Here is a 27304-nt window from a genome sequence, read left to right as displayed (position 1 = left end):
CTCTAAATGTAGTCAAAAGGTAAAGACTTTCATTTATTCAACAATTAACATAAATGTATTGGGGTAAAACTATATGCATGGCCCTGGGCTGAGGGATGTGGGGGCTACAGAGCTAAATGAGACACCAATCTTACCCTTAAGGAGCCTTCAGTCCAGTAATGGAGAAGAGGGTCATAAACAACCTTTATTACAATTTTGAAATTAATGAGTCCTTTAGGAGAGATACAGTTAAACACTGCAAGTCCCAGATGAGGCGGAAATCACACAGGCCTTGCTTGTTGGGCAAGAGACGTGGAGAGACAGGTAACGTGAGTGAAGCCCGGGAAAAGAAAAATACTAGACAAGTGGACATATTTTGGCTATGGCAAAAGTTCATGAAAGGAAGTAGTAGAGAAAAAAATCAATTTATTTTAATTTTTAAAATCAGTCATCCAAATTTGTTTAATGAAAGTTTACTGTCGTCCTGGAATTATGCTGATTGCTTGTAGTGCAACTTAGAGCCAGCAGACATTAGACATGTGAATTGCACAAATAAATTACGCATTGTGGCAACAGCTAAAAACGAAAGGGCGTTGTGAGAAATAGGAAAAGCCACTGTAGATGGGGGTCTGGGAAGGCCTTTCTGAAGGAACAAACCTGAAGGAATATCTAGTATGCAAAAGACAAGAGGCAGAAAGGAACCCAGTGGCATCTGAGAGACTGAAAGGAAGTCAACATGAACTACAGAGGCAGAAAGTGGTGAGGGGAGTGGCAGGATAGGGAGGGAATTTCAAGCAGAAAATATGGCCTGTCAAATGCTACAGATAGAATAGGGACTGAGAAGAGCCCACTGCACTAAATGAGAAACACGACCTATCGGTCTCAAACCACTATTGTAGTAGTATTTACTAATTCTTCCAGGATACAGACCAAGATGGCTTAAGGTATCAGGCATGTAGACAAGAACTGGATTTAACTACTAAGAGCTATGCTTAAATATAAACTACAATGACCCAGAAATGAGAGGACTAGAATATAATCTGAATTCTTACAGAACAGTAAGTGTCATAAAATCAAAAGGCAAGAATGAACCAAATATGGAAACCAACCAAAAACTGAGAAGCAGAGACATTTCAATTGAGATTAGAGAACACATATTTATTCTATAATTAATCCTTCCACTACATAACACTCTTCCTCTATGCCCCACAGGCTCGGAACCTGAAGTGAGAAGACCGATGAGTGGTCTGTTACCATAGTTTCAGCATAAGCATGGCAGAAATGCCATAAGATTATGGAATTTAGGGAGATCATGAAAGATCATTTGCAGATTCCAGCTGACTATGAAAACAGTCAGATGAAGTTGAGAAGGGAATAAGATACTACAAAGGGAAAGAACATAATTAGCAGATTAGGCACAATTATTATTAAGGAAAAGGACAGGGAGAAATGAGAATGTGAATTTCTGGTTTCAAAACCTTAGAATGGAGCAGATCTCCATAATAAAAAATTTCAAGATATATCAATATGTTGTGTAGGGTGGAATGAGTGAAATAGGTATAGCTGTTAGACTTGAAGTCAAGAATCAATGCGATTTCAAAGAAATGAAATAAATCTCTACATCAGTCTGAGACTGGAAAGTCCTGGCCTAGAAGGGCAAATAAGACACTAAAATCAACTCCCTGTGTCTATGGGTTCCAAATCTGTGGATTCAGTCAATCACAAATCAAAAATATCCAGCAGTGGGGGAAAGGTGTTTGTAACTATCCCGAACATGTGCAAACTTTTTTAAAAAATTATTCCCTAGGCAATACAGTACAACAACTATTTACATAGCATTTACATTGTATTAGGTATTATAAGTAATCTAGAGATGATTTAAAGTACATTAGAAGATATGCATAAGTTATATGCAAATACCATGCCACTTTATATAAGGCACCTGAGCATCCGAATATTAGGGTATGCTCAGGGGCCCTGGAACCAAACCTCCATGGATACTGAAGTAACAACTATAGAAGAGATCACATAGCTAGAAAGTGGAGCTGAAGGCATAAAAAGTCACAGCCATATCACACTCAACACCGTTTCACACAATGACTGATTGACTAAGGTACTGCTATTTGATTGTCTGTGACACCTGGGAATTAATATAATATCAACATCCCTTCACATCAACTATCCATGACCCAGATTGGTAACTAGCTTCAAATTTAATGTTGAAATAATCAGAAGTTCTTGTAGCCTGAAATTGTTCAATCTACTATGAATTAGTCCAAACACATGTAGCCTTTATGGCAAAAATCAGTATTATTCCAATCCTCTTTTTAAAAAATATTTTATTATACATACCTATTTTTTTATTTCATTGGGGTAAAATCTTTGAAATTTAATAAATTTAAAAGACAACCTTTTATTTAGAAATCAAAAAACAACTTATATGTATTTGAATAAAAAATGCTGAATGACTTGTTCTTGTTCTTGTTCTTTAAAATATGTAAAGCTAGACTAAAAATCAACTATCACAAATTGGCTAAAATACTGAAAACTTAAATATATAAGAATATGTGTTTAATCCTCCATGTTCAGTAGTAAATATTTTTACACAAAACCATTTGGTAAGACTTAAAAATCTACTGAATATAGGAGAAGCGTAATAACAAGAACTCAACTCACAAAGAATAGGAAGAAAATGGTAATTATTAATAATCACACCATTCGTTGGGTGTGGTGTTGTTGCCACTGCTGCCTACATTATCAGTCTCCTTTGTAATTATGACAGCGCCTTTGCAATGCTGAAGGAATATCGTGAAGATAACCTGCAAAGACAGGCCTACACATAAATGATACATTAATATCTTTTTCATAGACAGGGAATGATGGGCAGCATCTGAAATATGATCTTATTATGATCACACTGGCATGAATCAATTATTCATGACAATTTCAGATGGTGGGAATCTTTTTTTTCTCTTAAATTTTCTAATAGTTCTCACAAGTTCTCATGAACCATGGAAAATATACTTAATTACAGAATGTTCCAAAGCAGAACAAATTTCTCTACCCACTCTCTTCTATGGTTAACTTTAATGTAATTTTCACCCTCTAAGACAGCATCTGTGTGTTTTAGAAGAGATTTCCCTTGACTTCTGGGTATCTTGCTGCAGAACTCAGGGACCTGGAAAAAATCCAGCCTTTGGTGGAAAACTGTGGAGCATGGATTTGTCACTAACTCCTTAAAGACTAGTTAAAAAAAAAAAAAAAAAAAAAGAGCAGGGCACATCAGGTACCGATTCTCAGCTTGTTAGAGAAGGATTTCCACCAGCCCCTCTCATTCTGATAGACCGCTACATGCTGTACTGAGCTTTAGATAAAACTGGAAGCAGGTCTTCCTGCCTTCTGCTGGCTGTGGCCAGCTAAGAGCTGAGAACCACTGCCTTCCGGAGCTTGCTCATGGCAATTGTTTCACATAGCTATACAAGTTACTCATGTTTGTGACTAGCATAGCAACTGATTTGCCCAAGCCTAGAAAAACTCCTTCTTTCCTGAATTCTTGGAATTTACTGATAAAACAATTATCAAATAGATACAGAATATTACTTTATGTTTACCAGAAATGGAGTCCTACTCCTTCAATGCCTACAGCCAGGCCCAGCATCATGGGTGTGAAACTATGCAGTTGCGGAAAGCCCTGTACTTATAAGGACTCCCATGCCTGGCTTAATGTTTTGCTGTTGTTCTCTTGAAATTCATAATAATGTTTTAACAAGAGACCCTGCGTTCTCATTCTGCACTGCCCTCCATCTTCCGAATCATATAGCTGGTCCTGTCTCCTACAGAACCTGAAGGAAGCTGAATGTCCTGGTCTACCCATAACCTGAAGCATCTTCTACAGGTGACTGGGCTCTAATGCTACTTTGAAGAGCTGGTACCCCATCCTGATATTTTGCCATATCATGAGATAATTTTCTTTTAAAAATATTTTTGTTTTAATATAATAAAATAATTCACTTCATGGGGAAAAGAAGAACACAGAAAAGAGAATACAGAATATTAAGTGGGAGTCCTCTTCACCCATATGCTTTCACTCAACTTCATATAACTCCCTAAAGGTAACTATTGTGAGGAAATGGATCTATATTTTGCATTAAGAAAAAAATAAACACGCATGTAAAATTTGATGTTAATCTTTCCTTCATATACATATGTGCCTATATGTACACACACACACATATACTCACATGTCTTTTTTTAGTTATAATTTTGTATATCTACTAGACTAAATGGAGAAGACTCTTTAGAATCTTACGATAATGAAGACTGGTTCAAAAAAATCTGTATTTTTTCCCAGTTATTTCAGGGACCTCACCTTAGAGAATATCAAACTACTATTCCATTCATCCCCAACAGGTGACTGACCTTAGGCCAAAGCAGCAAAGAACCAGAGATGACCAGACCAACTGGCTATTCTTCCTAAACCATTTGTCGTTCTTTTCTTTTCTTTTCTTTTTTTCTTTCTTAGACAGGGTCTCCCTCTGTCACCCATGCTGGAATACAGTGATGCAATCACAGTTCACTGCAGTCTCGACCTCCTAGGCTCAAGCTATCTTCCCACCTCAGCCTCCCAAGTAACCGGGAGTACAGGCAGGCACCACCATGTCTAGCTAATGATTGTTTTGTGTGTTTGTTTTGTTTTATGGAGTCAGGGTTTCATTATATTGCCCTGGCTTGTCTCAAACTCCTGAAATCAAGCAATCCTCATGCCTTGGCTTCCTGAAGTGCTGGGATTACAGGTGTGAGCCACTGTGCCTGGCCCCTCCTGAACCTTTAAGGTTCAATGAGGCATCTGAAATTCAAGAAACATTGGTAAAAACCCAGCTTTACCTATTATTGGATATATTTGATTAAAAGAAACCTCTAGATCTCCTCTTCCCCGACTGTTATATATGGCAATTTTTATGCAGCCTTTTCCGAATATAGCACTTTTAGTTTGGGAGAAACTATTTCAGTCACCCATCCTCCTTATGACTATACTTTGAGCCTTTACCTTCCCTGAGGCTATTCCAACTCAGAAATTTTAAATTCATACTTCTCATTCTCATACTGCATCTTCTCTTCCCATATTTCTATTTATCTATATATCTATACCTGTTTTATTTCTGAAACAACAGGGAACTTATGGACTATTAACCACTCTAATGTTTTTTCTTATTTGTGATGGCCTTCTTGTCTTTATTTCCTTCCCTACACATTTTACAGCCATAGCTCATCACTTCACACCCTCTTTGGACAATATCCACAAATCATTTGCCCCACTGTCATTTCATCACAACTATCACTTGTCCAAACTAAAACCTTGGCCTCACTCTCAGCACCTGTAATTCCTTTCACCCTATACGTCTCACTGGCTACATCCCATGGAAAGCTGAATCCATCTCCTCTTTGTAATCCTACCTGTCATTACCCCAGTCCAAGACACCTTCCTTCCTCAGAGGGATTACACAACAGTCTTTCAGTTGATCTCTTAATGCCTTCAGTCCTTCCCATTCCTATTTATTTTCTCAGTGTTTCAAGAGTCATCATCCTAAAATATAGCCGAACTAAAACACACTGTTGATTAGGTCACTACTCCATTCAATACTTTCTATCTTTCCTTAGGTTTTTAACAGATTCTTTCTCTCTCATCTCTCTCCATGCCTCATCTAACATTTACATCCCAGTTTACACAAAACTTCCCCAGCTCTCCTGAAAATGGCCAGGTCCTGTCTTACCTCTAGAACTGTAGGTGTGCTGTGCTTTGGGCTTTAACACCCCATCCTCAGCCCCTCCCATGAACGGCTTCAGTTGGTGGACGCCCTTTAGGTATCACAGACAACAGTTTCACTAGAAAGCTCTCTCTGGCCCCCTCTCCACATTAGGGTTTGTGTTATCCCATGAGAACCTACCACAACCTGCACTTCCCCACTGGAGCACTCATAATACACATTATCATATCACAATAAATTGTCTCTCCCACAAGACTGTAAACTTTGAATGAAGAACCCACACCCGTCACTGTATCTCCAATATAATGCAGTTGGTAAACCATTAACATTCAGTCTTCATGTAATCAATTTTTAATTTTGTTTTTAAAATTATACTTTAATTCCTAATTCACAAATTTCAATATAACAACACAATCTGCAAAAACATAATTTATCTTTAAGTTCACAGAGTGTTCAGATGCAGGAAGTCTGAGGTTTGAGAACTAAAATTATCTAGACCACAGCATTTGTGGTCTTGATCATTAAATGTTATTTATTTCTTCAGTGGTTAGCATTTTTGGGATGATCTCTAAGCCAGTTCCCAAGCCTCAGCTCCTTCCTGAGGCTCAGAAACACTCTCAAATAGGAGAGGAATAAATCTACCTCCTCACTGAGCCCTTGCCCACCACTTACACTTTAATGCCGTCTCATTTCCCCCAATAATGACCCAAATAATTTGGAATAACAGGAAGAGATTAAAAACCTTTAACCAAAGAAGTAGGATATAGATTACAAATCAAATGTCATTGAATATAATAAAAGTGAAAGGTAAAGTACTAGATTAGAATAATGATATTAATGATAATAAGACAACATAACAACACACATTGTGCTTTATGGTATACAAAGCACTTTAAAAATATTCTTATCCAATCTTCATGAAAACAAATCCGATCACTTAAGCATAATGGAAAGCATCTAGAAAAACACAAAAAGGAGCTTTGTTTGGGGGAAACACAGAGAAGTGTACATAGAAACATCCATAAATTGCAAAGCAGTCTCTTTCTTTCTTACACTCTGCAGATTCATTTGTATATAACTTGTTATTTCACAACTCATTAAAACCCATGAGAAAATTCCAATTTACAAAATCAGAGAAGTAGAGGTAAATATAAGAACGAATTTATTACCAATTACAATCTTTAAATAGTAATGGACTTCATTATATATAGCTTTATACTGATGAACAATATCTACATGTGCAGTAGGACTACACATATCTGTTAGAAAGGCAGAGAATAATATGAGAAAGAAGAAAAGAGGAAAAGAAGAAAAGAGGAAGAAAAGGAAGACAAAAGAATGGGAGGGAGAGAATGAAGGATGGAAGGAAAGTCCATCCAAGCTGGAGGGAGGGACACAAAAGGCAGGGAGGGAACTAAGGTTGTCTTGAAATTTTTTTCTTATGAGTAGGCATGAAAACTAAGGAACATGGGATGCAAAAAAGGCCATAAAGAAAGTGTCATTCCTATTCACCTCCTCAGAAAATGAATGTTATACAGAGCACTACCATAAGAACTTCACTGAAAACTCTTCAAAGTAGCCTTATCAGTAAATGATAGCCAAATTTAGAACTTGATTGCTTTAATATCATAAAAGTCATCTATACATACTTCAAACTTGACATGAATAAACCATGTGCAGCTTCGGAGTAAGAAGGGAGTTAGAAAGAATAAATGGAATACTGTAGTGATTTAGAATCTTCATCTCAGGACCTTAACATCTGAAATAATACAGGCAAGGTAGGTAAAGCACCTCTTCCCTCCCCCTTATTAATTCAATACACTTAAGTCATCATGCATTTATTAAGCATAAACCATGCAGCAATCAATGTGCTGGTTATTGTTGTAGACAATATCAAGGGTGTCGGAAAGACATGATCTTTTGGATCCAGCCTGTCTGGACATGTAACCCAATGGAGCCATGATGAAAAAATAAAACAAAACAAGCCTTAGAACTAATAGTTGGGCTCAAGGGTAATAATAATGAAAACCAATAAATTCAGTGCGTGCCTACTCATTTGTCTCTGTGCTAAGGAAGCATACAATATGCATTTTCTTGTATAATCATCAAAATGACAATGAGGCATAAAGTGTTAGCACCTCCCTTTTAAAAATGAGATGTTAGAGCTCACAGAGGGTAGGGAACTGGCCTAGCATTAGTAGTAATGATGCAGCCACAGTCTGACTCCTGGAAGTCAGTTTCCATTGACCTCTCAACCCCTGAACATTAAATGCTCAAAACAAAAATCGGCTCAAAATGAAATGGTTTTCCCCGACTTCTGGGCAGAAGCCAGATGAGGATAGAATAGTGCAGCCTGAGAAGAAGTGTGTCAGGCAACTTGACCTCCATTCTAGAATACAGCCTAATGGTTGCCATTGACCAATAAGATAAATACAGGAGCCCATCAAAAATGACTTAGGATTATCCACCCAACCTTGAACCCAATTAGTTTGATTTTGGAATAATTGACCATAAACATCCTCCTCTAAAACAATAATCAAAGCACGTGTACTACAGTCACATAACTGTTTGTCCAACATATTGAATAAACAGAGAATATTTCTGAGAGCCAAATAGAGGAGGAAAAGACATTGAGCAAGGCAAAAGTCAGAATTACTTGCTTCCAATATGTGCTCCCAAAAATGAATGAGCATGAAATATTAGGGAAAAACTCCTAGATTACCCAAGAAACATAATACGATAGCTGTATCTTCCAGTCTTAACTAGGCCATAGTCATCTAAGGGCTGGTTGATGGCCTTTTCCATACAAAGTGAATTCTAAAGAAATCCAAATTAACACTTACTGAAATGTGCCTTCAAAGGAGAGCTGTGAAATAAACTTAATACAAACCTCTCAATGCTCTTTCCTTACCAACAAAGTAAAAATGCTCTAAGTATATAAATAGAACACCTGAGTATCTGCTTTTCTTTCAGTATTTTACATAAAGGAGGCATTCCCTAAAGTGATTAAATGGTATGCATTAAAGGGTGATCCGCATTAAGTTGGCAAAGGCTAGGAAAAGAAATAATAGAGCTCCTAATAACAGAGCCTGTTGATGTTGAGAGGAAATGCAGATGATGCCAAGAGAAAGGTTTCAAGTAGCAGGATGAGTGAAAAGGCATGATACAGCAGCTCCATAAGGGTGAGCAACTGTGAGATGCAGAAGAGCTTGCATTCTACTGCCAATTAAGTGCTTACTATTATGAGAGCTAAAAACTCTTCAAAATGAATAAATGGGTTAAATAGAATGGGGATTACCATTTAAGTAGAGCATTCTAACTTTGCTTCAGATCATGGGAATTCTATAAAATCACAAAGGAGAGAATTAGCTGAACAAAATAGTTTAATTTAATGGGAAATTTATTTCAGAAGAGAAGCTAAGGAAAATTTCTGGAGTTAAGTAATGACATTTAGAATTAGGAGACGTTTATGTAAAAGCAATGTCCAAGGATAAAGTTAACTAATAAGAATTTTCAGAAAGACCTAGAAAAACCTGAGATAGAGACCTGAGGCACTTTATAAAGAGGAACAAAGAAAAATGTAAGCTCTCTATTGGAAATAATTAGAATAGTAGAATTTGACCTAAATTAAAGGAAAATATTACACATGCCTGAGTGTAAGCACAGTAACACACACACACACACATACACACACACACTTCTCCCTACCTTAGAAATCCCCCCCAAAGACTGAGATCGAAATGTTGCTTCTGTTGCTTCTGTTCCTTTTCTTGTCTAATTAAAACATGAAATGTTGCCTATTGCCTGTTATCAGTTTATGCATATTATGGGTTAAACAGAAAAATTAATATTAATTGATGGTGTTGCTTCACTGTAACACTTAGTAAGTCAGAGGAATAGTTTCAAATTATATTTGAAACTATTATATTTATTGTTCAAAATATATTTCAAAACTATTTGAAACTATTATATTTATTGTTCAAATAATTATATTTGAACAAGGCATAGCTTCAAATTATATACGATACCATATATCCTAATCTGAGGGGAAAAGCCAAATGCTTAGTTGGTGCTCTTATAAATTCCAAAATTTAAGCCACCTTTCAGAAATTAAATTATACACCAAAATATGTTCTAAGAATATAAAAGCCTTTTGAACTGTAAAAAGGATAAAAAGTCATAAAATAAAAAAAGAATATCCAATTATAAACTTTTTTTTCATAAAACCTTTATTGTTTTTAATTCTTTACTAATTTGGTTTAGAAATTTTTAAACAAATTTAAGTGGCTAGAATTATCTTTTTAAATTTAAATTTCATAAGAAAGAGAACCAAAATGTGCATTCTCTGACCAGATAGTGTGGGGCCTATTTATTCGAAATGTTTGATTCCACATGAGTTTCTTCTTTTTATTTATTACTTCCATAATGTATTCTCTGTAATAAGTTAGCAATTCAAGGGCAACCAATTTGAAATCCATACCCTGAAAAACCATAGTACCCCAGGCCTGCCACCTGCAATGTTTTCTAGGTGGACCAGGGAAAGCAGACTAAGTACAAACTTCTGTGTAGAGCATGAACCAAGTATGAGTTCAAGCAGGTAGTCTGCTAAGGTCAGGGTTAAAGTTCACAGAATAATCTGGAAATTATTCTCAGCTTGAATATCCCTTATGAGGCCTGAGAATACACCCTTTAATTAGAATACAATTTCCAAAGCAGCCACTCCCTTGACTTTCCAGAGCTCAGTTATTCTCAGCAAAGTAAAAACAGCCTTATTACACTGACAGCTAACAGTCCCCTATAAATTATGCCTTGAGTGTCCTGCAAAGAAGGCAGCAGCCACCCGGCACAACGGAGACACGAGCTGCCAAGCCCTCACCACTTTCAAGAATAAAGAAAAAGAAGTCACATTCGACCGAGTCTCTCTCCTTCACTTCTTGCATATGCAGCTGAGCTGCCCCATGGAAGCTTGGAAAATGTGTGGGTTGTGCATTTGAAAATGTTCCCACACCCAGCCAGCCTCATTTTTCTGATGATCCCTCTATTCAGCCAAACTCACACTACAGTGGGAACACTAACATCAATTCCGTGAGAGCCAGCTGTCTGCCTCTTCCACGGTGCTCAGAGAGCCACACAGGACTCCTGGAATGGGAGCCAGCCCGGGCCTGACTCAACACAGATGTTCCCCTCCTCCCATGAAGCTCTGAGCCAGAGTCTCCTTTTCCAGGGCCTATTGTTATTACAAAAGAGTTTCTGGGCCCCCAAAATGTGCAAGATGCTTAAGCAAGAGGAAAATACACATTTTCCTAACTTCAGAGTTAAGACAGACAGACATTAAATTACACAGAGATGGACAATGACTCTGTGGGGAAGGCCAAAGAAGGAAAGTCAGGCAGTTCTGAGAGTTTAGTATCAAAGGAGTTGGAATAGCAGAAGCTACCACAATACAAAACTTTCAAATGCTATCCAGAATTGAGTCAGTTTTAAAGATGATATAAAATGTTCCACTTCTGCAAATCCAGATATCAATTTTTTTCTGTTGATCCAACAAAGTAGACTTTGTCTAGAAAAGTATGACTGGGAAAATAACGAAAATGGAGTTTTTGAAATTTATAATCAAAATTCAGAGTCAGATTTCACCCACCAATATTTGGAAATGCTTGCCAGCTTATGTTTCAGGCAGGAGTGGCATTGCTATCTTTGGCCGGTATCTTTTGTGTATCCATTCATCTGTCAGTTTCCCCAGCAGCCCTTTCAGAGAGGGGTTTAAATTTCTGTATCGCTTCATTCCTTCAGTGAATATTAGTAAGAAACTAGACAGTTGTTTCCTAATGTTCCAAAGTGCCATGGGACAGGGTACATCATTATCTCAATAAAGAAACTCACGCAATTTACAATATATTTTGATACCCACTTAACCAATTAAACCATAGAGTAAATCATTTTAATTCATTCTTTTTAATGGTATGGATTCTATGACTAATGTGAGCTTAACCAAATAATATAAACACATTTAACACATTAGCATGACTCTCCATATTCTTATTTAATAATGTTGCCTTTTTTTTTTTTTTTTTGGTGAGACAGAGTTTGCTCTGTTGCCCAGGCTGGAGTGCAGTGTCGCGATCTTGGCTCACAGCAAACTCCGTCCCCGCCGCCCCCAGGTTCATGCTATTCTCCTGCCTCAGCCTCCTGAGTAGCTGAGACCACAGGCGCCTACCACCACGCCCAGCTAATTTTTTTGTATTTTTAGTAGAGACGGGGTTTCACAGTGTTCACCAGGAAGGTCTCGATCTCCTGACCTCGTGATCCACCCGCCTCGGCCTCCCAAAGTGCTGGGATTACAGGCGTGAGCCACCGCACCCGGCCTAGTGTTTGTATTTTTTTATTGTTGTTGTTCTAAGAAATCTTACTCACATTTTCCTATTGTGGGCCCTAGGAAAAGAGATTAAGGAAATAAACCAATTAAATGAAGCACACACTTAAAATTGTTACAACTGAAAAAACAAAGTGAGAAAACCATTTTGCTTGCCAACAGATAGAGGTAAAATTGTCTCTAGAACTTCTTCTAGTGCTCACTAACTCTGGTTGGTAGGAAATCAGAGATAAAATAGGCCAGTTATTCCACAAAATCATGTTTTTCACAATAGCAGAGTCAATATTAGATAAAAGCTAACCAATATATGTTTTTGAGATAAACGTTTACTTGAAATAATGTTTATTTGATTCTTTAGATAAAGCTATATAAATCTTCCTCCTCACTAATTTCTGAGTCTCACTTCCTTCCTTCCTACTCCCTTCTCCAAGACGAAAGTGTATAAAAGCCAAAATGGTCCTAAAATTAACATAAAACATACTCATTTTTAGAGTTTTTGTTTGAAACCTGGAAATTTCCTTCAATAGTGTTTTTATTGTTGTTGTTTATTTTCTCCTAAGTTGGACTCTTCCTTCTTTTTTCCTAATTTATTTTGTTTAGTTTTCAGTTAGAGACAGGTAGTGGCATTCTAGAGAGGAAAGAAATGTTCTAAGTTTCAAAGTAAGTGTAATGTGGAAGACAGTAAAGGGTCAATAGTATGAAGTTATTTAAACTAAAGAAATAAGTTTTAAAAACAAAATAAACATTTGATCCCAGAAGTAAATTCTCCTCTACCCACTCTGAAAACCTGAGAAGGAAACATGGTACTTTGGTTACTCTAAAGGGGAATATCAAAAGATTTACTCTCTGTGCTCTTCCAGGTGTGGCCTAGCAGCAATATTTACACCTACGTGTTTGCTATGTCCAATAATTCATTGTATGGCAAATTCACCTTGAACACACACCCAGGGGAACTTAGTGACCAGAACGTGAGCTCCAGGAGCTCGAGAGCAGAGCCTCACATGGAATCAGCATTCTGATCAGCACCCAAAAGACATGGTATTGCAAGGCATTCAAAGAGTAACATGAAAATAGACCAAAGCTTTTGTATGCAATTTTAGGAAGAAGAATATCACAAAAAATTTTTAACCAACAGTGATAAAATATTAATAAAAAAAAAATTAGAGTCAGTTAGCTAGTAGAACAGAGACCACAGTAACATTAATCTTTTAGCTCCACCATCTTTCTCTTGTTAGTTTCTCCATCTGCATATACTTAGAGTTGTTTGACTTCCACTTAGTTGCTACTCAAAAAGGAACTGAATTTTGACTAAATCTCTCTGAGAATGGAGTCCAACATTTACGGGTCAATTCTTCTTTTCTGAAGAAAGACAACACTGACAGCATTATGTATACCCTAGCTTTAGCTCTGTAATTTAAAATATGAATGAAACCACTTTTAGATAAACTCTGTTGATTTACGGATTTGTAGCAGAATTATCTGGGACAATTTAACGAAGAATATATTATCATAGTCATATCCCAAAATCACTCAAAGTTTTTTCTAAAAATACTTACTTCTGATGAGTTCACCATCTGAAGGATTTCCCCAAATGGACTGGTCTTGCATCTCTCCATGTGTGAAGTGACTATTGGTAGCTTGAGTTGTATCTTTCTCAGTATTGTCTTTATCACATTTTCCTGAATTAAAAAAGATACATTTAATATAATTGAATTTATATATTTTTCTCTTTTTTTAGTATATACATTTTTCTAAATGCTTCCAAGTCTGCCATAATGTAAGGATATACAACAGGTCTACCTCTATTGACTGCTGCCTATGTTATTGACTCAGTAACAGGTATTTACTGAGCACCTACTATCAGCCTGACATTAAAGAACCAGAGATGTTCATGGTAAAAATAATCTGTTAAGTTTACAGTAAACAAGTAATTTTAATACAGCAAGAGATGTGCCATGATAGAGAAATGTGGGAACGTTACAGGAAAGATGAAAGTGAGTGAGTCCATGCATGTAGAGGGTTGAGCAGCGGGGAAAGGAGTGAAAGAGAAGAAGCTCTGATGAGTGGTAGAGATGAAAGTCAGCCCGCAGCTGAATGAGGAGAGACTGAGTAGTGAGGAGGTATAGAAAGCAACTATAGCATTCTCTCTCTAGAAAGTGAAGAAAAAGTCAAGGACTGTGTAATGCATCCTCCGAGAAGGGTGTGTAGGAGGAGAGAATCGCAGATGGATTTATGGGTTCTCAGGGAGAAAACCAACATGTACGGAACCGTAAAGTCTTTGGGAAGCATAAGTCAAACCAAAAGCAAACTGGCAATAAGGTAAAATGCATGCTATGAGAGGTCCAGATCACCAAAGAGGTTCAAAGGAAGCAAAAATATTCATCAGGATTCAGAGATCAAGAAAAGCACTGAGAAAAGGGTACATGTTGGATAGTCTTTAAAAGATTATTTGGATTTCCAAAAGTCCAGATGGGAGAAAGGTAGAAGAACAGCACAGGCAAACTCCAAAAGCAGACATTTGGGCAAAGCTTCCAACTCCGGACTGTGAAGGACTATGAGTAGAAAATTAGGAGAGAAGACTGTGAAGGTTTGATTAGAGACATTGTGTGTACATTATAATGCTAAGGTGAGAAATGTGGATGAAATTCAAAAGCAAGAAAAATAAGTCAAACTAGCCACTGAAGCTTTATGAAATGCCTTATCAGAGCCACGCCTCAGGAAGATTAACAAACTTGTGCACACTTGTGATTCTCAGTTCTGGATGCACTTTAATTCACTTGGCGAGTTTTTTGTTGTGTTTCGTTTTTGTTGTTTGTTTGTTTGTTTGTTTTGAGACAGAGTCTCCCTCTGTCGCCCAGGCTGGAGTGCAGTGGCGAGATCTCCGCTCACTGCAAGCTCCGCCTGCCGGGTTCACGCCATTCTCCTGCCTCAGCCTCGCCAGCAGCTGGGACTACAGGTGCCCGCCACCATACCCGGCTAATTTTTTTGTATTTTTAGTAGAGACGGGGTTTCACCATGTTAGCCAGGATGGTCTCGATCTCCTGGCCTCGTGATCTGCCCTTCTCAGCCTCCCAAAGTGCTGGGATTACAGACGTGAGCCACTGCGCCAGGCCGCTTAACATGTTCCTGGGTACCAAAATCAAAGATTCTATTTCAACTGAGGGAGAAGAGGTTGAACTCAGATGATTCCATTGGAGTATGGATACATCTAAGAGGGAGAATACAGTAAGGGAAACTAAAAGAGCGATTTCCCAAAGCCCATATTGAAGTTGATAAGAGTATAATTAACTAGATAACAAGATGGAATAGGCAGTAAATGTGAGAAATTAACTAGAGGTTTGTAGAGATAATCAAGGAAGGTGGGGCTGGATATGACCAACTTCTCAGTCTGGATTTGACTGGGAAAGCCTAAAAATCAGGAGACCAATTTATTATTTTAGTAATATATATTTTTGCATAGTAGATGTTTAGGCATTGTGCTAGTTGATGAGGATACAACGAATTATGAAATGCTGCCCAGGCCTTCTTGGAGTTTACAGTCTACTGGATGAATTAAGTATTGGACATTTGAATTTGCAAGTCAGAAAAAAGGTTATAGCTAGAAATAGTCATCTTTCTAAACTTGATTTCCAAAGCCATTCAAATTAATGACTCACTAAAAGAGTGAATATATTAAGAAATATCAAGAAGAGTACCAAGTACTAAGAAGAGTCCATACAATTAGGAAGGAGTTAGAGAAGTAAGAAAAACTGCATGATGTTAAGCCATCGAAGCAAAGAAAGGAAAGAGATTCAAACAGAAGTTGTTAGTCAACCGTGTTAACATTTCCAGTGGAAGGAAAAAATTTCTGCACATGCAAAAATTTTTCATGTACCATGGGGATTTCACAACAATTAAAAAGTTCTGCCATGAAACAAATTTCAACACATAAAAATAGATGGACACCCACTTGGGACCAAGTCCAGAGGCTAAGGTCTCTGAAGCAAATGGGGTCTTAAATTCCAAGGATTTTTATAAACAAAACCATATTCAAATAGCAGTAAAATATAAATTGAAAATATACTAAACCAATATGTTCTAGATTTATGTAACATTTACTCAGCATTATCATAGAGAAATGTAATCTTCATGAGATATGTTAGTTTCAATTAAAATCTTTACTTTTTTAAACAACTCCAGAAATCTTTCCACTGCTACAGTCAACTCAAGGACATTCTGAGATTATCAATAAAAGAGATTTTTCATAGAAACTCACTAGTAGACATGAACTAGCTCATCGGCAGAGTCCTAAATACTTGCTGCCATTGTTATGTAGCTGACTGCCGCCAGGTGTCATGCTAGTAGGCTTGATTCAATTAGTAACTTTAATTGAAGCTGAATGAAATTAATTATATAATTTTGAGCTGTTCAAGTTTAATTCCATTAAAATTAATTCATGAAACCAAGGCATTATGAAGCATTGCTGACTAAAAGAAAATAGGTATGAATAAAGCCTCTAGACACACTTAACTCATATTTGAATCATGTCCAATATTCGAGTGCTAAACACAGACCCTCTCAATTCTCCATTGAATAAATGAAAATGCCATGTGATCCGTATACACATAGATGTGCAACTATATAACCCACTCTAGGTAAAAAATAAAGTTCTTCCTGCTCTAAACTGTTATTAATGGACAATTTATCACATTTTTTAAAAAGTTTCCTTATCTGTGAAATTCTAGAATTTGGTGATTCCCATTGTCCATCTCAGGTCAAAAAAGAAAAAAACTATCATTCTCTGTCTGATTATATTCAATAAATAGTAAATAATATGCAGTTACTATTAATTCACTATTCTCAGTCTATTCAACTTTACTTCTCTTGAAAACTAAATGTCTTGGCTCAAAAGCTGGTCTCAGGGTTTTGCTGTGATCTGCAGCACCCAGCCCAAAGCAAGATTCAGAAAAGGTTCCCAACAAAAATAATTGAAATTGACTGTTGCCAATTGTCCACTTGCACAAACTAAACTTCTGTGACCACTTGACTGTTCTGTGACTTTCAAATGTATACATGTCATTTTATTAATATATTCTTACTATTTACTCATTTCAGTGATCTGAATTCAGAAATCTGAATTATATATCATGCTCATCAATTCTACTAATAATGGAATAAAAGAAATACGTTTTAGATTTCAAAATAAAAATTGAAGATGCATTAAAAATAGTACTAGATCAAAGGATAGTTGAACACCACTGGCATCTACTTCCAAAGGCTAGCTCCTGAGCATCCTAGTATGTCTACTCTGGACAAACAAGTGACGAAGAACTACTTTTCTCTGGATGAGGAAAAAGGCTAGTTCCCTGGCAACAAATCTTCTCACTGGGGAGACCAAACACACACACATAAACAATCAAGCAACTGCAAAACAGAAGGTAGTGACAACTGCTCCAACATAATTCTGGCTCAAAGGCTGACCAGCTGTTTGACTGGGACTCATTGTCTTCATCCTCTTCATCAGGAAATTAGAGCGTCGAACTGGATGAACGCAGAGGCCTTTCTGGCTCTAAAATTCTGCAAATCTGATTCTGTACAAGAGCTAAACAATAGAGCCAAAAGCTCATACACACGCAGAAGAGTGTTTAAAATGGAGTCGAGGAAATCATAGAAAAGCCATTGTAGGGCATTGGATTTGAATTAATTCTCAAAGAAAGTGACGAACATGAATTGAGTGAGAGTAAATGGAAAAAGTAAGGGTTCCAAATGATCAATTTAAATACAATATGTCCTACTCAGAAATGACTGTTTATCTTACAGAATCAATACCCTTTATCTTCCTGTTTCTAAAGAAGGGCATGAATGAAGAAACAATCTTCTCCAATCTCAATTCTTCCTGTTGAAGGAGAATGAAAAATATTCAGGTAAATAGAATTTCTGTTTAATTTAAAATTCTATAACATTTTACCTAGTTGGTATTATCTAAATTTAAAACTTGGTGGTTTTACTTGTCTACAACAGTTGGAGGATAAAATAATAAGATGGTAATTAGCAAGAGAGAAAAATCTAAGAACATTAATAATAAATTAGAAAATAACATATAAAATATGATATATGCCACATAACAGCCACTCAACTAATATGTGTGTGTTACATAAGTTTCAAAAACAAAATGTTTTCTTTCTTGAAAGAATAATCAATGTTTGGAATTATAGTACTAATGGTTTTCAAAGGACTTAAATATATAATATTTATTTGATCTTCAGAACCATCAACAGTGTAATAAAGAGAAAAACTTAGCCCAGTTTTACTGATAAGAAAACAGAATCTCAGAGATAGATATTCAGTTGGAAACAGGAGGATAAAATCCAGAGTTGGAAAAGATCTGCAGCTCAGCTAGTTTCATATCCCACTCAGTGTAGAAAGGTCTACCGTAATATTCAGCCCTTCTCCAAAATTTCAATGATTGCTACTTCACAAGGGGACACCTTGTATTCTTGGTCAGATTGGTGCATTAAGAAGTTATTCTTTTTTTTTTTTTAACATAAATCTGCTATTAAGTCATTTATAACTATTCTTAGTTCTGCCCTTTGTAGGTAGAAATAGTAAGCTTTACCTTTTCTATAAGACAATTGTTCAAACTATTGAAGAGGGATATTTTTCCAACAATTTATAATCAAGCAATAATATTATCTCCATAACAGAATGCTTTTAACAAATAATATTATAGTAACAGAAGAACCTGAGAATGTTGCTTCAAATTTCTGTACATGCCACAGTTTTCAAAAAAATGGGGGCAATATTGCCATTTAAAAGTCCAAATACTTGAAGTCCTCCTGATGAATAAAAGGATTCTCATTAGTGTCTCTGGGACAGAAGGACTCTCTCCCAATTTTACACTGCACTAGAGAAGCGACTAAAAGCAAAGGATCTAAAATCAGGGTGCCTGCGTCCACCACTAATGATGTGGATCTTGGACAAGTTAATCTTTGCCAGTTTCTTCATCTTTAAATGGGAATAAAAACAGTCTCTACCTCGTAAGGTGGATGTGGAAATAAATGAAATCAAGCCAGGAAAGCACAGTGTCTGATATAGAATAAGAGCTCATTCACACTGGCTATTGTTATTACATTAAGTGTTATTGCAATAAGCACCTTTTTAAAACATGCTATAAATAAATCATAAGGAGGTTGGTAAGGGCAGTATCCATTCGGTAATCTCTATATGAAAAACCAGACAATAAGTATGTTTCCAGACTGAATACAAGGAAAAGTATTGTTTCCTTTGAGTAGCTGTATGTTATTTTTTTCCTTATAGACAATGAAAAGTATATCTTCCAAAAGTTTTCTTTTGAACGCACATCTACATACAAAATTGAATAACTGTGTTTGACCCCACAGCCTATACCTATACATTCTGATTTACCCAGGCTTGGGTTTCCTAGTCTACTTATATTTACCGTTATTCTGTTTTAATCCTTTTTAAAAAGTATTCCTATAAGCCACCTCAAATATTCTACTGAACCAGGCAGAAGTGTGAGTGTGTGCAAAGTCACAAACCAAAAAAACAAAAACAAAAAAGAAAAATACATTTTCTACTTGTTACTCATACTTTATTTGCTTACTTCAACTAATATAAATTATGTTCCTTGGCAGGAATCTTTATAAAACCTCATAAAACTTAATCAGTGTAAAATATACTTCTATTCTAATAAAAACGAGTATAACTAGTTCTCTTTGTGTTTAAATTTTGAGACTTTTGCATGTGAGCTCTCATACACTTCCATTAAATATCTGATGATAATCTATGACAGAGCATTTATAATCTGCATATTATATATATTGTTATTGTTGATATGCAATTTATATTCATACCTCCCTTATCTATAACAAACTTGCTTTAAACAATTTCATATTTACTCTTCCATTAAAACACCAGCATTATTACAGATGATCGTATGTATTCTAGTTTATGAAATTTCAAGTAATCTGAGACTAAAATCTCTGGGAAAAGTAACCAAAAAAAAACTAGGTCTGTATTTTCCCCGCAGTTCAGAATAATGTGGAAATTCTGCAAATGTTTCCCAACTGTAACCTTTAAAAAAACCAAAGATAAGGCAGCTTTCAGGAAGACCTGAGGCTCTGGAATTTTACTTCTTCACTGATCCAAAAAAAAAAAAAAAAAAAAAAAAAAAACCCTCAAGCTTAATGACCTTTAAGGAGCATTGCAAAACCAACCTGCTTTGCCTAACATTCTAAAATGGATTAAAATCGCATTGTCCAAAAATACACGTTAAGATAACCAAAGCATTTAAACAGATGAGTGAATGAACATATGCATAAATTTCAAGATTTTGCAAACACAAGGAAGTTATATAATCATACACTATAAATGTTTGTTGAGTAAGTCAAATGCTTAAATCAATGTAATTTAATTAATTCATTGCTATCAGTATTTTGAAAATAATAAGACTTCTAAGCAAGCTCTAAAATATATTCCTTTGAAGGGCTTCTTATGTATTTAGAAGCATATGGTATGTTTAGACCCAAAAGAATGGTGGGCAAATTATACTGACTCAATCACTTTATAGGTTTGGGGTAGGTAAAAGGAATGGAATATGTACAAGCAAAATTGGAAAACAAATTACAAAATTATATGAAAATCCAGTTGAGTATAAATATGCAAAGAAATAGGTGCAAAGTGCAGCAATCATTTAACATACATCTCAATAAATCAGGGCTCTAAATTTATGAAGGGAGAAGGAAGAATTGTGAGCTTTCCACTTAAGAAAGTAAGCGCTTGGGACCAGGCGCGTTGACTCACGCCTGTAATCCCAGCACTGTAGGAGGCCGAGGCGGGTGGATCACGAGGTCAGGAAAACGAGACCATCCCTGGCTAACATGGTGAAACCCCGGTCTCTACTAAAAATACAAAAAAAATAGCCGGGCGAGGTGGTGGGCGCCTGTAGTCCCAGCTACTCGAGAGGCTGAGGCCGGAGAATGGCGTGAACCCGGAAGGCGGAGCTTGCAGTGAGTGGAGATGGCGCCACTGCACTCCAGCCTGGGCGACAGAGCGAGACTCCCTCTGAGAAAAAAAAGAAAAGAAAAGAATCCCTTGGATAACAGCAATCTGATATGAGGACCTAGGACACATCTCAGTCATCTTAGTCTCTTACACCTTTTACATCTAAACCTACTTTTCCTTACCCTAAGAATAAATTTTTAGGATGATTGACCTTGAGGCACAGCAAACTCCTTCCTTCTTAAATACAGGTTCAGTTATGTTTATTCAGCCAAACAATATGTTCATACTAAAGCCAAACATTCATGGGCTTATGAAATCTGGAGTTAAATGGGCTCTCAGAGGCCTCTCTGACAACCTGATAAAATAAATTCAGATGAAAACATTAGACATTCAACATTCTCAAGAATAGGCCAAGGACTGTAGGTATGAATACTTACAGGGATAGAGAAATGGCCTCAGAAAATAACTTACTCCACTTCTGGTGTTTAAATTATTCGGACCTTCCTCACATGTGGCTAAAATCTACTTCCCTAAAATTTTCACCGATTCATCGTATTTTACTTTTTGCAAAATCAAACAAAGTAAAAAAATCAAAGTCTAATCTTCTCTCCATTTGACAGTACCATATTAGAAAGTATCTTATGTTCCTCTCTCTTCTCTGTGCTAAATACGCCCAGTTCATTCAATGGTTTTTCAGAGGCATCACATTCTAATCACTCTTATAGGCACAATAGCCTTCTTAATCTTGTCTAGAAAACTATTATGAAAGAGGTTATCTGATTGCCAAAATCCAGAGACACCATATCTATAGCAGGTCCCTTAATTGGCAGTCTATTAACTCCATTATAAAAAGGAATGGAGGCTGGGCACAGTGGCTCGCGCCTGTAATCCCAGCACTTTGGGAGGCCAAGGTGGAAGGATCACAAGGTCAGGAGTTCAAGACCAGCCTGACTATCATGGTGAAATCCTGTCTCTACTGAAAATACAAAAATTAGCTTGGTGCAGTGGTGCACGCCTGTAATCCCAGCTACTCAAGAGGCTGAGGAAAGAGAATTGCTTGAACCTGGGAGGCGGAGGTTGCAGTGAGCCAAGATCATGCCATTGCACTCCAGCCTGGGTGACAGAGTGACACTGCATCTCAAAAGAAAAAAGAAGGAATGGAAGATTCACACCCATCTTTAGTCTTTCAGCATGGTAACTTGCATATGCACCACAGTTTAAAAACCTTTCTGTTACCTGTCAGTTACACAGAGTTATTTTATCAAGAACACTTTTAGTCTCAAGCTCTCTAGTTAAGCAATGAACCCTTACTTGGCACTATTACAAGAATGAAGGCTAGAGGAAATCAAAAGTGAATCAAAGGGGGTTGTTTAATCTGTAAGAGCATTTCAGAGTTATGATTTGAGTCTGATCTTGAAATAAATAGAGGACAGGGAAGAGTTTTTCAAATAGTGGTGAAGGCACAAATAAGATAATTGTAAGTGAATTTGAAGTATATTGAAATTAATATCTGGGACTTCAGAATGGTAGATATAGAATTGAAATCAGAAGCTGTGTCCTCTGTCAATTTTCATAAAGGTCCAAATTAGGAACTTCTTATAAACTTCACTAACTCAGTCTCTCAATTTCTGGGCCCTCCCCACCCTTCCTGTGGAGGAATTAGTTCTTCGGATTCTCCTCTTAGACCACAACCTGTATTCTTCTGGCTCTACCATCTTTGCAGTCTCATCAGCTTCTACAGTTTCAGTAAATTTCAGGAAGATAACTTGTAGATCCATTATCCTAGCCCTGACACCTATCCTGAGCTACAGATTTGAAGTTTTAACTCTACATAAATATATCTTTAGCAACTCAGACTCAAAATTTCCCAAAATTCATCAACACTTTTCTTCTCTTCCTGCCTGTTTCCATAACTGTTGCCTGTGTCTTAGTTAATAGTAGTCACAGAATCTCTTTCAACTCTTTATTTTCTTTTTATGTCACCTATTCCAAAATAATCAATTACCAGATCCTGCTAGTAATAACTCCCCAAATTCTCGCAAATCTATACTTTCTTTTCCACACCCACTACCAGTGCCTCAGTCTCTTTACCCTCCAATCAAAAATACTTTCCTAACACCAAGATTAAATATGTTACTCCTTAGCTGATGTACGAATTATATCCATTTTGCATATTGATGAAAAACTGATATAGTTATTTGAACACTGTATATATTTTATGTTGTAAACTCCCATACTTTCTCATGCCTAACAATTTTCTCTTGTATCCCCATGAGAACTAAATAGTACAACCCGTCAGATCTTATGTATTGCTTAGATAATGAAAGAAATAAAAACTATGTTTATAGAGACCCAAAAGCAGTGTCTACGTTTACAAACACCAGAAAGATCAGTCTGATTCGCCATGAAAAAGAGTAGGAGGACAATGCCTCGAAGTGGCAAAAGTAAAGAGAGGAAGCTGGTTCCTTCATACTCTGCCACCTAGTTTCAGAGAGCCTGTCACCCGCTCGACCACAAGGTAACTTAGTTTCAAGGCTCAACCCAGCATAATTCTCACCAAAAAACCCTACAAACTGTGTATTCTTTAACTATGGTCACTATCAGTCCAAATTAGACACAGATTCCTTCTCGCCATCCTGAAATCCTCTCTCAAACTCTAAATTTACCTGCTCCAAGATGATACCAGTCAGTTGGCATCTGGCCATAAATTAATCTGTCACATGGCTGTTATTCTAATCTTGAATCGATATTTCAGTAAGAGGTTGCAATTTAATTTAGTTAACATTTGTGTCTCATCCTCTCTCATCCTGTTGAGAAATTCCTTGTGGACAAAACTATACATTCTTAATCTTCACAGGACCTTGTAGGCACACCGAAAAGTATTTGTGGGCAGGGTTTTCCCATTCAAATCTCTCAATAGTAAAATATATGTGCTAGCATAAAAATTAATTTCAGACTTTGTTCCTGAAACTAATTGGGCATAAAAGCACGTGTATATGAATCATCTCACTTGAGATCATGTGGGTGTGAATCTGAAAACAGAAGTAGACTGTAAGTAAAAACCACAAACGAAATTAAATTCATGTTAAAATAACTCTCCTCATAGTTTCTACTTAGCAAACCCTAAGTGATTAGAAGAAGAATCTATAAAATATAACTAGACTTCAAAAACTTAAGGTTAAAAAGCTTTCCTCCTTCAGGACATGTAGGCTAATGTAAAAAGAAGATATTAAAAGTTTAAGTAACTTCAGTAAAGTTACTGGAAAGACAAAGAGAGAGGGAGAGGGAGGAGGAAAAGGGGAGGGAGGGAGAGAGATCAAGTATCCAGAACACTGGTGCATACACATAGCACTGTTTAAGACAGAAGGGGTGCAGCATCTTTCTTTGATATACTCTAATGAATCACTGTAGTTAAACTGTCCAAAATCTAGAATCTAGTCAGTACATAATATGTTCTCTTAATAAAAACCGAATACTTTGAGAAGTAGAAACATAGAAATCACTTGATTTATCCTCTGCCTTTGCACAAGAGAATACTTACATTGTCTCAGAAAGATAATCTGATTGAATTGTTTTTATCTGTTTCATGTGTTGTTGTTCTAAATAACTTTGTATTTGCAAATGGCCTAACTTTAGATTGTGTCAATTGAAGTTTCCTTGTTATCCCCAAACCTTTTATTATTATAGAAATATAATCCAGTAAAATAATCGTACAATGTTATTAGGCCTTCTTTCCATGAAATCATCTCAACAAGATCCAGGAAACGAGGTTCAAAGAAACAGGAAAAGCCTTTACACACCCAAAAATTCCACAGCTTCCCTCATAGCCCTGTAAAGGTCACTCAATCATATATATTAAATCCTTGTATGTGAACTAACCAAACAAAGCAACAGCCATAATTTTTTATCGCCAGAAGTCTTAGTCTGTCAATCGCATTTCTGGTCTCTGGATTATCTTCCCAGCCTGGAATACAAGACGAGTTAACATAAACACACTCTTCCCACACATGCGTGATACACATCCCTTGTCATCCTCTCATCACTCCCACCCTGCCAACCTCTAACCCTGTGCTAACTGCAAAATCCATTCTATCTGTTTCCCTTCCCAAGATCCTGCATGCTCCTTGGCTGAGAAAGACAATCAACCATGTTGATCACTTCCACTAAGAATTCATGCCATTCAGTCCTAGTTAATCTCTTTATGTTACCCAGCAGGCATTTTATTTGCCGCAGATTGACTACCTCTTTAATTCTTCCCTCTTCCAAATCTTTTCCAGACATCTCAAATTTCTTGATTCATCATAACTTCCTTTGCTCTCAGAAATTGTTACCATTTACTTTGCTGGGATATAGGCCCTCAGTATTTATTTTCATATCAAATTTTGTCTAGATTATCACCTATCCTTTTCTCCCACCTCCATCTCAAAGAGGAACATTCCCAACTTTCCAAAGACTGGTCTCTTCATCCCATTCCTTCCCAGAGTTTTTATCTTTCCCTTACAAATACCTACTGCACCACTTCCTCCTTCCTCCATCTCCTTTCTTCTTCAATTTCTCTCTATCTTCTGGCTTTCTTCTCATTAGTGCACAGTGAGTGTACTCAATCCACCCATCCAAGCAAGAGAAGTCTTCCATGCACCCTGTTTCTCCTTAAACAAACCAAAACTCTTTTCATCTTTTGTATCCACCAAATATCCAATGCTCCTGTGACTAAGAAGACTCAACAGCTCTTCCTAGGTTTCCACTCAGGCTCCAAAGCAAACTTATGAATTACCTTAAATTTCTACTTTTCCACCATCTCCCATATAAAATATTTTGCCCAACCACCGGCCAGGAACGGTGGCTCACGCCTGTAATTCAGCACTTTGGGAGGTTGGGGCAGGCGGATCACACCATCAGGAGTTTGAGACCAACCTGGCCAATATAGTGAAACCCGTCTCTACTAAAAAATACAACAAATTAGCCAGGTGTGGTGGCACACACCTGTAGTCCCAGCTACCCAGGAGGCCGAGGCAGAAGAATCACTTGAACCTGGGAGATGGAGGTTGCAGTGAGCCGAGATCACGCCACTACACTCCAGCCTGGGCGACACGGTAAGACTCCATCTCAAAATAGATAGATAGATAGATAGATAGATAGATAGATAGATAGATAGATAGATAGACAGACAGACATCTATATCTATATCTATATCTTTTACCCAATCATATCAATTCATCAGAATGTGGACACTGTGCTTGGTCTCAGGAATTTCAAAGACGAATAAGTAAAAATCTATTCCCTCAGGGATTCTCACAGCTAAGTAAAGCTCTATCCTACTTTTGCTATTGTTCTTAAATCAATTTCCTCAATTTTACTCCTGCTAATGCTGCCATAAGTCCTCTAATCGTTTGCCTCCACTCTTGCTTCTTCCTCCAAAACCATTCTATGAATTGTCACCAGAACAGTTTTCCTAAAAACACCAGTGGGTCCTGTCCTTTTCTTCTTAAGAAAAATCAGTGGTCACCAACTCCTACAGAAGAGATACGCAAGCTCCTCAGCAAGAGAATCAGGGCCCTCCTGAACTGACTTTAGCCTACCTTGTTCTGTGCCCCTTCATACAGCCCATACAATGGTCTTGGTGAAGTACCCAATATTCTGTAATCATCTCCCCCAAGCCTTCTTTGCTACCAGGTATCTCCACAGAGCTGAGTCCTACAACCATGCTATGCTTCCTGGTCCAACTCAAATCAAAACTTTTCTTGAGGCTTTTCCGAATCCCCTACTAGAGACATTTTCTCTCACCCATGTTCTGCCGTCACACTTTCTTTGTGCCTCTCCTATGGCACTGATTTCCTTAATATGCCAGCCACAGGCTCAGCATATACCATGCTATTCCTTAGAACTTTTTTTTTTTCACAGTTCTCAACTAAAACAGGTCAACCTCTCCAAATGCTTTCTTAAATTTACAGATATATCTTCTTTAACCACTTCCTTCCTTCCTCCCTTTTTAGTTTTTTTCCCAGTTACATCCTTCTCTTACTCATTTAGTTCTTTTTTTAACAAAGGGAAAATGAATATGCCCAGCTGATAAGCCCTCCACTTGTATAACTAAAATCATAAAATGTACATTAGGTCCTTTAGACATAAAAAATTAGAAGTATAAGTTAAAAGATTCATTTTCTAAATTGAAAATGTTCCCAAA

General features: G+C 37.0%; 1 protein-coding gene across 2 annotated transcripts in view; it reads right to left on the bottom strand.

Annotated features, from left to right (window-relative positions):
- The window catches only part of MDFIC (MyoD family inhibitor domain containing), a 90907-nt gene that overhangs the window by 57655 nt on the left and 5948 nt on the right, over positions 1-27304 (bottom strand). For both annotated transcript variants that reach the window (XM_007982660.3, XM_007982662.3), the window contains exon 3: positions 13674-13796. In XM_007982660.3, coding sequence (XP_007980851.1) covers positions 13674-13796 — 123 coding nt within the window. The remainder of the gene's footprint in view (positions 1-13673; positions 13797-27304) is intronic.

The sequence above is a fragment of the Chlorocebus sabaeus genome, chromosome 21 (genome assembly GCF_047675955.1).
Source record: "Chlorocebus sabaeus isolate Y175 chromosome 21, mChlSab1.0.hap1, whole genome shotgun sequence".
Classification (NCBI taxonomy): Eukaryota; Metazoa; Chordata; class Mammalia; order Primates; family Cercopithecidae; genus Chlorocebus; species Chlorocebus sabaeus.
The sequence above is the reverse complement of the archived record's forward strand: the minus strand, read 5'-3'. Positions and strand labels throughout refer to the sequence as shown.